The sequence below is a fragment of the Varroa destructor genome, unplaced genomic scaffold (assembly GCF_002443255.2).
Source record: "Varroa destructor unplaced genomic scaffold, Vdes_3.0 BEIS01000004.1, whole genome shotgun sequence".
In the NCBI taxonomy this organism is placed as follows: domain Eukaryota; kingdom Metazoa; phylum Arthropoda; class Arachnida; order Mesostigmata; family Varroidae; genus Varroa; species Varroa destructor.
Window position 1 is genome coordinate 41,452,693 of NW_019211457.1, and position 13,487 is coordinate 41,466,179.

At 40.3% G+C, this 13,487-nt stretch overlaps 1 protein-coding gene across 2 annotated transcripts; it reads right to left on the bottom strand.

Annotated features, from left to right (window-relative positions):
- Nucleotides 1-179: 179 nt before the first annotated feature.
- Nucleotides 180-6,619, bottom strand: LOC111248855 (uncharacterized). Of its 2 annotated transcripts, none has more exons than XM_086988252.1 (8): nucleotides 5,769-6,619; nucleotides 4,567-4,722; nucleotides 4,079-4,191; nucleotides 3,674-3,790; nucleotides 2,912-3,080; nucleotides 2,103-2,615; nucleotides 1,721-1,866; nucleotides 180-767 (listed from the first exon to the last, which is right to left on the bottom strand). In XM_086988252.1, the coding sequence occupies exons 2-8, from the start codon at nucleotides 4,708-4,710 to the stop codon at nucleotides 485-487; spliced, it is 1,485 nt and encodes a 494-aa protein (XP_086844378.1). In that variant the 5' UTR covers nucleotides 4,711-4,722; nucleotides 5,769-6,619; the 3' UTR covers nucleotides 180-484. The 2 variants fall into 2 exon arrangements, with proteins under 2 accessions (XP_086844378.1, XP_022657607.1); XM_022801872.2 differs by having other exon boundaries at nucleotides 5,643-5,780.
- Nucleotides 6,620-13,487: the final 6,868 nt, after the last annotated feature.

Below are 13,487 nucleotides of genomic sequence, written 5' to 3' on the forward strand. Positions count from 1 at the left end.
CTTAAAACTTCTTCGACACATCATAGACTATGCGATAAGACCTAAAGTTTAAAACACATATCGGACGAGACGTTTGTTGAATTTAAAGGGAGAGGTTTGCTTTCTGAGGCAAAGGGTTAAATGCATTTGTGATAATCCAACCATGCGGGAAGGGTAACTTTCTAGAAAAAGAGTCTCTCTTTTAGCTATAAAATACATTCATTTGCTTTAGGCAAAAACGAGTGCTTACCACATATTTGCGTACGGAAATTTAATTCGAATTTGGAGAATGTTCCCTTGTCGCCAAATCTGAGGGTTATACCAGCCAACAACGCTATCACCTCGAGCTCATTGTTTGACCTTAACCAGCTACTCCATATGAAGAAAGAACGGGTTTGTAATAGGTAAATATATTTTGTGTTATCGTAATGGTCTAGGCTTTTGTCCCTTTTAAAAACAAACGGTCTGTATTCCCGTATTCGAAGATGCTCATTAGAGTTCCTTATTAAACGCCGAAATTATGAGCGAGTTTTGGTCCATTGACGCTAACCACTGCGAGCGACTGTCTGGGCTGGATAAATTTAAACATTGTGAAGCGATAGACGCAGTCGAAGTTTCTTAAGTGACTTTCAATGTCCTTGAGATCGAAAATGATTTTCTGCTCATCTCGAATAGTGTTTGGATCGATATCTCGCGGGATCCGTTCAAGTAATAACCTGACGACTCTCGAAAGGAACTCGACATTTCGGTCAAACGTCCTCGGTATACGACGATCAGCGGCTTCGATTCTGAAAGAGTTCGGTATGGACAGGGTAAACGATTTTGACAACGACTGTTGTTTATCTACGCAGTGTTTTACAAAAATGAATCATTTTATTACTCTAATTTGCGCAACTCTCGTATTTACAGTGTCGTATGCCTTTTTCGTGAAGCTCAACTCTTAAGAGCTGAGCTTCTACTTCTTCTTACTACTACAGGTTAATAACACAATTCCAATACTCTGTGTAGAACCATCTAAAATGTTTGCATCACATGAATTACATGAGCCTTGCTCTGCTATAACACTAGTTAACAGTGGTGTCCTAGAGGCATAGGGCATCAGTTGGTATGGTATCTAGCATTTCCCCACTACAAAAGTTCTAGTAGGATCCCTGCACGGATATTGCCGGCATGTTTATTTAGTAGGTTTGTTTTTCCACTCGTATTTCTAGTCGCACCTGAAAAGCAAAACGACCCTATCAATACTCGGGAAGTTTTGACCCCCCAGTTTCTAGGATCAAACATGTTTAAGGCCTTCGTTTTCGGGAGCATAAAGCGACGCATTAGATCTTTAGGCAGGACTGACGGGCCAGTTAGGAGGTACCCGAAGCAACTTCAAATCACCACGGGCAGCCCAATGCTTCAGGTGAAAAAGCTTTAACGCGGTTTAATTGTTAAAAAGGTTGTATTGAGAGATCTCAAATCAGATGTATCCCATACGTCGTGATCGCGGCTACTTTGAAGTGGAAACGCTGAAAGCAATTGCAAGCGGGTGGCGATGAACCGATTTGATCGCCCATGCGGCCATCACTGCCTTCCAAGCACCTTTCGGTAACGTGTGCTGTGAAACTTGTCATTCACTGGGCAACCCCGAGTTACGTTGTAAAACTAAGGGGCTTACTTTTTCTAAAATAGTCTCAAAAATGTTTATAACACAAATGGACAAGACACTTAAGCTAAATGCATCTTAAAGGATACTAACAGCTGATTCTCGTTGAGTGACGCACTGCCGAGAGAGAAAGATGTTCCACCTAGTTTAGCAATAACCCCGTCAATCAGCCTGACCGCTACTGAGATTCCATCGAGTCGAAAATCGATCTTGCCCTTCTCCGTAGACTTTAGATAAACCTGCAAATCATAGTTGTGAACGGGTTAATTTCAGTTTTTTGCATATGATTCGATTAGCGGCTCCATTTAATGACAAAATTCAATACTCTCTCTCTAATAATATACTTGCATATTGCAAATTACTCTCGTCAGCAAGCCGGACAGCAGCTCATCACAAAAGCCTTTTTTCGTAAAAATTTATTCATATAATAAGGCCTTATATAAGGCGACGTTGACCGAAAAATAATGGTATTTACCTTGTCAACGTCAGCCACATGAACTGTGTAGCCGGCAAATCGCTCTCCGACAGCCAAGGTAAAGCATAGTTGTTGTACAATACTTTTGGCTTGAGCGGCGTTCTTTATCAGGCAACGACTGAAAGGCATGCCTGCAGGCTCCATCGAGACGACCAGATAATTTCGGCAAACGTAAAATGGATCTCTGGGGGTCGTTGCGTCGCCGGTGTGATTGGCGCTGGTGGTTTTCGTGTGCGAAGCAGCTGCTAGATTGAGCAAACTTGACGGGAAATTATCCTGCACAAACGCTGCGCCTTCGATCTCGACGAAGTTCCTGCACAAGAACCTCGACGGCGAGGTATGCAGTCGATTTAAGAACATCAAGCTGCGAAGGAGTCGCTCCTTATCAGCAATCGACTCACTAAATACAGGAAAAATTTTCACGATGAAATTCATATTTGTCGCTTGAAATCGGTATAGCACTCCATCCGCTGTCCGGCCAATGAACGTGTACAAATCTTCTGGATGCTTAAGCTAAAATCAAACAGGTGACCTCTCATTAATTTACAAATGTAAAATGAAGTATTGACTTCAGTACGGTTGAGTATTTATTTCCTTTACTGCTATTCCTTGGCACTGACGGGTGCATGAAATATTTCTGTATACAGCGGTATAGCGTGGCATATAGCCAGCTCAAATATATCATTAGAGAGTCTGAGGGTTTATTTGGACAAAAATGGCAAAACTTTTGGAACTATTCAAGAGCGATTATTGTTATATTATTTCTAGTATTGGAAATGCTGGTTGCTACTCCCGAAAAAGATACATGCCTCCAAAACGTCTGCGAAACGCGCGGGCATTTTCTGCTTGCACAGTTCAATGATACCCCCGTATGGGTCTGACCCGCGTCGAGGTTGTTCCAGTACTGCCTTGGCTGTTGCGGACGCCCAGTCCACGCCACGTCCCTCTACCTTGATGGATGGTTCCTGTGAGCCTTTGCTGTTTACAAGTAGGGACCAATTTAGCGATTAAATATAGGCGAATAGCCGTATAATAATACTAAAGGTCTGTCCTTTTTTGGGAGACTCCAGCTCTAATAGTTCAGTATAAGAAACAGAAGATTTCATCATTAGGGATGAAATCAAAGGAAGTGTGTGAACGTAGTTCAGGCTTCAGTCGATAGATTTATTAGGTCTCTTAAGAATTCACAATGACCATTCGGGAGGCCGCAAAATTCTAGAAAAAAAAATTCTAGATGCTTTAGAGATTATCAAACAAGAATATATAATTTCATTAAACGTCACCTTTTAGTACTAAATATTTGTCTCCCAAAAAAAAAGTAATGGAATACCACTTACTATGGTCTGAGCTAAATAATAATAAGCTGAAACAAATGGCTCTCTTATTCCTTAGAAGAGCGTATTTAGCGGTATTCCATTGCTTTCCCGTTAGTACTAACTAAATCTTGCTGTTGTAGGAACCGGCTGATGTTGTGATTAGTACTCTTCATTTTAACAGTGCTTCGAATAGAAGTTTTCTATTTCCTCGCACTGGTAGTTCGTATTGCATACACTCCCACAATGTACACGTACTGAGCATCCTGCGTTGCAATCGTGTCACCTGCCCCAGCTGAGCACGCCTGTTCCGTATCTGGCTTTTTTGTGATCAGACTTTCAAGTTCAGGACCCTTTTCCGCTAGTCGAAACCGCCTATAAAAGACAGAAAAGCCAATTGCTATTAGTAATTCAATGATACTATTTGCCCAGTCCTATTGTGGGCATCAAGCGGGCATAACCCACGTTCGAACGTTGAACATCATGCGGCCATGCAGGATTTAGTTACAATTAGCCACAATTTACGTAGAGCAAAGGCGAATACCAGCGAGATTACGTAGCAAATGATAATGTTTATCTTAATCATATGACAAAGTTATTTTATTACCATCCATTATCCATTCTTTGCAAAATAATCACCTTTAGTGAAGTTTCAAAACATACCGTTTGTGTTTTTCTGCCGTGAAGGGCGAGAGGATTGGATTATAGATTATCAGGATGACTATCAGAAGGCTCGTACCAACGATAAAACAAGTTGTCGAAAGGTAGACCGCGGTCTGAAGTTTCAACACAAACGAGGGCTGGATAATAAGCAGTAAGCCTAGGCTAACATGTTACACTGAATAATAATTGTATTGCTGATACCAGTTAAGATATCTATTAGTCCTACTCGATTGATCAAAGGCATCAATTAGGTACGAGTTGAAGCTCACCAATGTAAAAGAGATTTTCTCTACTAGTTGTTATGTTTTCAGTTGTACCATGCATGGAAATGTGACAAAACCGCTGAAGCTTATTAGTTAGTCGAAAAGAAAAAAAAACGGGATCGAATTTACTCCGTATTTCTCCGTAAGATACCATTAACGTAGCTCGCATTCTAATTTCATGAAAATAATTACAAAAAACATGCATTGCTGTGTTCACGTACTTACCCTATTTTCAAATAGGAAATCAAAAAATTTCGACGTTCGGGAGTCTTGCTGAAGCCTGTTAATTAATTGATCTATATTTTGGTTAAGTTTGTCCTTTATTGCTGAAGGCCAAGACCAGCTCACGGACTTCCCTGTTTCAGCCATAGCAGCAATTTCCTGACGTGTCACCAAACGTATATATTCACACACGGAGCCGAGTTCCAAGTTTAGTGCAACATAAGATTTACACTTAGTTTTTATTTTTTAAGGAACTTTAATATAAGCGGGTCTTGACAACTTAAAGAAATAATACTAGCGAAGTTCCCAGTACTTATATCAACACACGTAAAAGAACCTCGGCGTACGCTTGGAGACAGACATACTACTGACGTACGTTAGGTATTATATCGGCGTAAAAGGCGAATCTACGATAGTTTCGTTTGAAAGTACCTAACCGACAAAACGTGTATCAAGCAGCGTCACGTGGAATGGGCTCTACTTTCAGGTTGATTTATCCACAAGGTTAGAACTAATACAAGCCAAAAAGCTTCTTTCCTTCAGTGCGTACATGTATTCTTACATTAGCGTAATAAACGTACGCAAATTACGATGATAAGAATCGTATTTTTTTTAATGAAGTGAAGTGCCGTTAGCATCAGATGTTATAGTAACACTATGGTCCTCGAACAGAAAGAACTCACTGACTTGCGGTGGGAGAGACGGACAACGTAGGGTTACTTTAAGGACTATTAAGGTGAACTAACGCCATAATTAAAGCTAGAATAATTGCAACAGCATTTGCTAATAACTGCAATGATATCGAAGCGAATCGAACCGGAAAAAATGAGGGCTCAAACGTATTGAAGCCGTCTAGTCATAGCTTAGCCCGTTGTTGATACGGCCCAATTCCATCACAAGGACCTCAGCACATCGACCATCGTGGCTATAGACATAGTTTCGCCTTGCCTGCAACGGCTTAATCATCCAGAAATTGTTTTTTGCCGTCGCACCGGTTTGTCCAAAAACACTAACCCGATAAATATAATTCATGTAAAATACATGAATTAACTACGTAGAACCTAATATGTCACACCCACCTCCTGACCGCCGACAGGATCTGTTGACAATATGGCAATAACAACGCTGCATAATAGAGCTGAAAACAACATATTTTTCTTCAAATGAACTTGTTTAGCATCCACTTTGTATTTTCGTTATCCTACCTGAGCTACGCGTTCACATCGAGGTACAAATATTGAGTTTGGGCTCAGTTTCTTCTGCTCTTCGTTAGGCCAGGAGTTTCGGAGAAACAGCGCAAATAACAATTAAAAATCAAGCTAATGTTCACGAATGGGAAAAGTACGGATAACGCCAGTATAAGGGCGTGCCCTTTACGTCCTTTTGCTGAACATGACGTAACTTTTTTCCACCTAGTATTTCAAATACACATGCTTACATACGTCTGCCAATAAGCCACCGAATCTCTATTCTGGAGATGATAACGGGTAGAGGGTAAAGCAAAGCTAGCTAACTAAAGTGTCAAACTTTTGTTTAGAAATAGGTTATTTGTTAGAGTTTTGATTTGACCGTATCCCGAGAAGTAGAACTTCGTCAAATTTATAAAGTAGCACTTTGAGCTCAGAACGAACGAAGTGGGCTAGTCCGTCATCAAACGCGAAGCTCGTTCTGTCACTGGTAAAAGCGGAAAGGCTGCAGCATAGACTAAATTTCCTACAATTCTTTCGTTCAAGTCGCATAACGTCGCGTAATTATGGGAGGGAGATCTATATGATTTTCAGGTTAGGTGACGTAACTCAGTATGATCAAGTAACGAAAAATACTATGGATTTTTTTTACAAACCCATGGATTACCGGAGCCTTAGTTCCGTCGTCTTCTTAAGTTCTTTCGAAAAGGCAATTGCTGTCAATGAGTAGGAAGTTGGCACAAATCAGTTAAGTCAAAGTCGTACTATGTAGTCAGTTCCGGCTCTTCAATATGACTTATCTCATATTTTTAATTTCCCTGAAGTGAACTATTATCGTCCATATCATTATGAAGTACATACGTGCAATATCACTTCTTTATTAGGTTTTACATGTTAAATTGCATAGAGCATCGTACCGTTGACGATATACAAAAGTGGAACGAAACGACGGTCTAAGTGCCTGTTAATGGGGTGAGATATAATCATAGCGCTTATTAATTAATGACTCATTACGGTAATGGCTGTTATAGCGTATTCCCGCTATAAGAACTCTTGCTGTGTAAATGGTGTACAAATAAATTTCATGAAAGCTATCCATTACATCTAGTTATGTATTTCTTAAATAAAAAATTGCTTTTTAGAGTTATTCTATATTTGAATATTCATTCAGAAGCAGGCATTCATCGTATATAGTGTCTAAGGCGGAATATTTTGGGTGTCCTCAGTCTCGCAAACGTGAGGCGCTTCGAATCTTTGATAGACACTAGGAATTATTTCGAATTTTCAGCTCCTGCAACACTTATGCTAAAGTAGGTTTTGAAGATAGATTACGCTTGTAGAGTTTTCGTAACTTGGCCGATGAAGTATTTCCTGCCCTGACAAAAATCCAACACAGTCTACAACAGAATTAAAGTAGTAATTATTTACGAAGTACAAATTAATACCAAACAAATCGGTCGATTATGGCTTAGTAGCATTACAACATCATAAATGGTAAATTGATAAACTGCGAAAAATGTTCTGATGTAGCATGAAATTGTCGTTAATTCTGTATTATTAATCTAATCTAAAACCTGTGAGACAAACTAACATAGTAGTTAAGGCGCATTGGCCCTTCCTGTTAAACTTTTCTTACTAGTACAATGCAAATATGAACTATTTTGACAAAAGTTCCAGGCCAATATGTTACGTGGGACTCAAACCGTTGCTATTATAGTTCTACACTCTCCAACTACGAACGCTTTTGTTATGCACAGATTTTACATAAGGTACACATTCGTATCGAAGAGGGTTTCCTTGAGTTTGTTCGACCCCGAGCTCGCTTTGTCGTTCAGCAACGTTTTCCCGTTTACATGCCAACAAGCTGAGATCCTTAACGTACACCTGAGACGAAGGTGGAACCGGATTCTCGGCCCCTCTGCTAGCCCCTCACAGTCTCTTCCAGAAGATGCTCTGTCGAGGTGTCGGAGTTTTTATTTCGGGTTTGCACCGAACCAACCTCTTCATAACGTCAAAAAAGACTATCTAGCATACGACTATTGGTACCTCAGTTTGTCCTTGAACATCTATACAAACGACGGTAATTCGGCATCGGCTAATTAGATGGTGCAACACGCACCGTTCATTGTACCGCTAGAACGACTGAAGAATACCTGTTAGAGGTTGAACGAAATGAAAGTTTTGTCAGCGCTCCTGACCAGAAAAAATCGGGTTTAGAAAAGATCGAACCCAGACAAATCGCAAGCAGCATAAGACGGACACCGAGAATATCAGTTGCGAAATCGAACATCTTATCCGTTTCTCCAATGACACATTCATGTTGTGCAGGCAACTATAGTACGATGGCAAAACCTATTTCAAGTATTTGATAAAGTTTTCGTCTGTTTTTTATCTTCCGCCAACAATCTGGACTCACATCTTCTTTTGTACGCCTAGTACTCTTGACCTTAAAGAAGGAAAGAAAGCTTATTAAGCGAAATCGAAGGTATCTCAACTGCACAACTTACCCGGAAAAGGCAACAGTTTATTTCGTATGTTAGGTATGTTGAGGAGAAGTTTTGCCAAAAACGCCGGTTTCTAAATGAAAGGCAACTACGCAAGAGCTGTTAAAGCTTGTATCAGAAATATACGTTCTGAATTAGGAATCAACGGTGTTGATAAATGTTGCCCAGCAGGAAACGAAGCCTTATTACGATCTTGTGATCAACGTTTTGATGAAGCGAATTAGGTAATGAAACCTATCTTTGCAAACATATTGAGTTAATCAAAGTGTGGGAAATATAGCTCTGGTACTTACAAGGTCTAGTCGCCGGCAAGGACGCAGTCGTTCGGCCTGACGGTGTATAGTTAGGTTTCACTAAGCTACTAGACGAGTTTGTGAGCATTGCATCGCGTGAGAGCTATCCTGAACAAATAAGAAATCACATTATCTTAAAGAGCTACATGCGTCTAAGTGATTCTTCAAAATAAAATAAGCATATTTAGGGCCTTCGGTTAATGCTCTGTCGCACTAACAATCGCCTTAATATTGTTGCGGTCGCGGGGACACATAAAAGGCTGTTATTACGTGAACTTTGCCTTTAAGAGAACGATTCGTTGGGCATCTCCAAGATTTTCACAACAAAACCCATTCCAGTTTACACAATTGTAAATAAGCGTCTTCCGGACACCTACGCTAATAATAAAGTAGTCAGTACATATAATAACAAATAGTGAAAGCGGCTAAGTTTCTTTTAGATAGTGTTTATGTTTTTCGCCTTTTAAGCCTGCCCCTTGTGCGAAGCTCAAGTAACACCTTGGTAATACACAATGTAACCAAATGGCGACACGCCACTCAGCGTAATGGGCATGTCATCGACAGTGAATTCTTCTTCTTCCTCTTCTTCTTCTTCTTCTTCTTCTTCTTCTTCTTCTTTGCTATGGGAACTTGACCGTCGTCCAAGGTAAAAGAACAAAACGAGTGGTTCTTTAACAGCGTGCGAGACCGCAGGCAGCGAGCGACGACTGGCGGGCGCCCGTGCGCGATGGGGATAAAAGAATAGTGCAGATACTTAAAAGTCGACCTTCGCCATGATAACAGCAAATAATGAATGCGCTGGCATTTTTGGACGCATGTTTAGGTGTTACCAGGTATACTTGTATAATACAATACATAGTAAATGTTGAACTTAGGATCGAAATTTATAGACATATACATCTCCTGAAAGCCGTACGTGTACAGGAGCCGCGTGCAAGCAGGAGTACAAAACCAAATCATCGTAAGTATACAAAGACAAAAATACATGCGTGCAAGGGAAGCGCGAGCGAACCCTAAAGTAACTACAATTACTATTTAGATGCTATTGCTAATATTGGATAAAGTCGCCAATTTGAGCGTTTACATTAGAGCACAGATACGGGTAGATTGCTTATTAAGCGGGACTGCTTCCATAGCTCAATGATGCTATGGCGGGGCAGAAACCTTGCCAGTATTTAAGTCAGGAGACGACTGCATCAGTTGCCTAGGACGCTTTCGAAGCATTGATGTCTACGAATCGTCCCCAATTCTATCAAAAGGGGGCACCAATTTGAATCGGATCCATATGTTGAACAATAGAATAGAATACACGTATTCAGGCATATAATACAATGACAAGAGGCAAAGCTCGCACGGGACAAGTTCGCATGGTTTAAGCTTTTGCTGATAGATCAATGGGGCAAATCGATATTGAGGTATTCAGTGTTACTTTTCTATTTATCAATATATCAGTAAATTGATAAAAAAAATATGTGATCAGAATAAATGGAACACAGACACTTCTCGAGATCTTTCCCCCTGATCTGGTTCTCAGATTTAGATGGTCCACCTTCTACGCAAAAGAATAGTCCATAAGAAAATAATTCATGATTTTCAATTCGGTATTGTTTACCATAATTTATTTAGCACGGTCGTACAATTGGCCTATTAGAATGCGGATCTTCACCGATGCTCTTTCCCAGCATTCAATTTTTCATTTAAATGATGCTATATGGTGTTTCGTGTCTAGATTATTAAAGGAAACCCTTTAACATCACGGCGAGTCCCAACGAACGGTCGCAACCAATAGCCAGCCATTCGAAGTCAATGGATCTTTCCAGCCAGAATGTTATCCACATCTACGGCGTGCTCGCCAAAAACCATCCCCAGCTGTGAATAGATCACATATGCCCCTATGAAAAAGAATTCCATTGTAGAATAAAAACGACCGAGCAATAATTTCATTTTCAACAATACGATCTTCAGCAATTCAAAATGTCTATTAATATAGAATATATTGTTGCTTGCATATCATGCACAGCGAAGATTTGTCCATGTGCTTCTGGAAGATACCCTGTTACCTAACATTGCTATATTAAGTTAATGTAATCTATCTATCGAGCGCTGGAAGCTTTATGTGGCAAATTTGTTGCTATTTGATGAAATTTATGCAGCGTGCGCTTCGTGTTGTCCGACTACCGATAATTACTTCGTAACCATATAATAGATATGCGACCAGTAAACGGCAAAGTTACGAAGTACGTATTTAGATATGGCTATTTTCGGCCAATAAGCTGATTGATATACCGGAACAGTCTGCTTCTAGGCCATAATTAGGTTCAGCATGGTGCCTAAATTGCCAAAACTGATACGTCGAACGTAGCGCCTCAAGTTGTCAACAGTCAACTTATTGATGACTGACTATTTCGAAATCTTATTATTGCGAATTGATCGTTTCAGCTTAGACAGCCACCAACAATGCAGAAGTGACCTAGGCGAATTTCCGACACTTCGTAAAATCTTTTTCTTTTTTATCAGCCTTCACACAAGCGAAGACCCGCACTACCGAACTGTCCTTCAAAAAACCTCCGTTGGTATAATATGTAGGTTCTCGCCCTGCCCTTTTTCCAGCTTTTTTTCTAGCTTTACCTTTTCACTTTCGGCTATTCTTCGCGTCGTTTTTACACCCCCGTGATCTTCGTCGTTTAAACGCACGGCGATTGGACACTTATCTGCGCAATATTTGAACACTTTTTCTCTCGATACGGAGTTCGCTCGGCGACCTACGCCCCGTGCCCCACGCTCTTCAGTATTCTAGCGGAGGTAACCGTTCTATTTCTTGCACGTATACTCCAAGTGCATATAATTCGAGTTTGAGCGATAATACGTTTCGGCAAGCAAACGACACAACGCTGACAAGGACGGTCTCGCTTGGACGCTATCGAATGTCGATTGCTTTAAATACAGGGAGCGCTATACGTAGTCGCTAGAGCGACAGCAACGGCGAGATACAGAGAGAAGACATATGTTTGACAATTTTGCGTTGAAGAGTGTAAGGTCTGCGCTGTACTAGCGGCACTGGCAGTCGTCGATATAATCGATATCTTTTTTGATTCTAGAGGAACTTAACTGAGCCCGAACTATCGACCTGCAGCTGGATACTTCACCATTTTTTACTCATTTATGAAACACTATACTCTTATGTCGATACTACCCTTCACAACTGAGAGTAATGCCTTTCATGTGCGTTTCTAACAGATCTTCTTTACTATCTTTCAGCTTGAAAAGCCGTCACAAATTACCGAATAAAAAATTTATCCTCAACGATTTTACGAGACAAGCTAGTGAATGTTTCTATATTTTTGATTCTGTCTTCTCATCTCTCAACGAACCTTTGACGCGGCGCATCTTTTTGCCCAACCCAGTTCTCAACACATTCACGGGTAATATATACAACGCTTTCAACAGCATTTCTAAAAATACTTCGTGGGCACTTCCAGTCAGAGCTGCAGCCGGCTACCAGATAAAATAATCACATTTTCCCGTCCAATATATTGGACTTGCACTTCCTAGCTATGTCCTGAATTAATTAACTGAATAATTAATAACTATCAGATTTTGCGATGATATCTGTGACGGGCTCAGTGTCTGTTCAATCTGAAATATTGAATTGAACATCAGTTCGGTTGTTCCCGGTTCGGTTCGGTTGTATCTCCATTCTTCTGCTTCACGTATCTGGCCGTAAGTCGTTCTTTGCTTTGTCCAATGCTTTCTGTATGCCTGCACGCTTTCTGTCTTCCTTTACCACTTGGTATCATGGATTCTTAGGTAGCTAGCTGATCATTGCTTCATATTGTCAGATCTGTTAGAACAGAACAGAACAGGTGTCAGTGGTGCCTTGTCAATTATCTATACCTTTTTACTATTTGCGTTTGTTTCATAAATCATGTAGACAATATGTTTGTCGTGGCTAACGTTATGATGATACCCCCACTGATCGACATATATAAGTCAACAGAGGTACTTTCAACTATAATAATTTAGTGTACTAACAAATTTACTAGTATAAGACCACATCAATGGGCATGTGCCCAATCAGATTAGAACCGGGAACTCTCTATTTTTAAGCCGTCGGCGCCACCGCCTACTCTACTTCGTTGGTGCACGATTTCCATTCAGTAGGGCCCCTGCTGTGCTACACTTTACCTAGAAAAAAAATATATACGTATATGCTGTCAAAAGGTGCATCAAACTTTGAAGTGAACCATGTTATCAAAAAGAGCACCTAAAAATTTAGTGGTTTTCTCAACATAGCCCAATACAAATAACTATTTCTAAAGACGTTCCTAAGACTTCGGCCGAAGCTCTAAAGACAGAACAAATAGAGTCTTTCAAATATTGTTATGATCCGACGACTTACATACTTCTATATTTTTTCTCTCAAAAATGCTTGAAAATTGTTTCTTTATTTTGAAACAGCTTTTTTTACTTAACTTAGAACCTTAATATATGGGGATTGAGTGATTGTACAAGTTTTCTGCTATGAATTATTTTTTAGGCTTATAATCGAACATGCCGCTGCGGGAGCGCTCGAAGGCCACAAAATCTACCGATTTGTCTAACAACGTTCGATGTTTCTACTTCGAGGGATTTCTCTGACCAGTTTCTTATAGCTTAATGTGATTACAAAGAATAAACTAGGTTGTCGATCAGCGAAGGGATACTGAAGCGTTATTCTGCTGCGGTTCTGGCTGTGTCTTACGTTTAGGTCAATTCATTTCAAACTTTTGGCCTCTTCATATTCAATTCCTCTAGCCGAAAACAACGAACATATCTAACTAGGCCTTAAGGCACTTGAAGTAAGTTTCCTATACTAACAATCATTCCGCTTTGTCCCTGTCAAGAGACCTTAGTAATTTCATGATTTCTATTAAATGCCCCATAAACGGCCCATTGTGGCC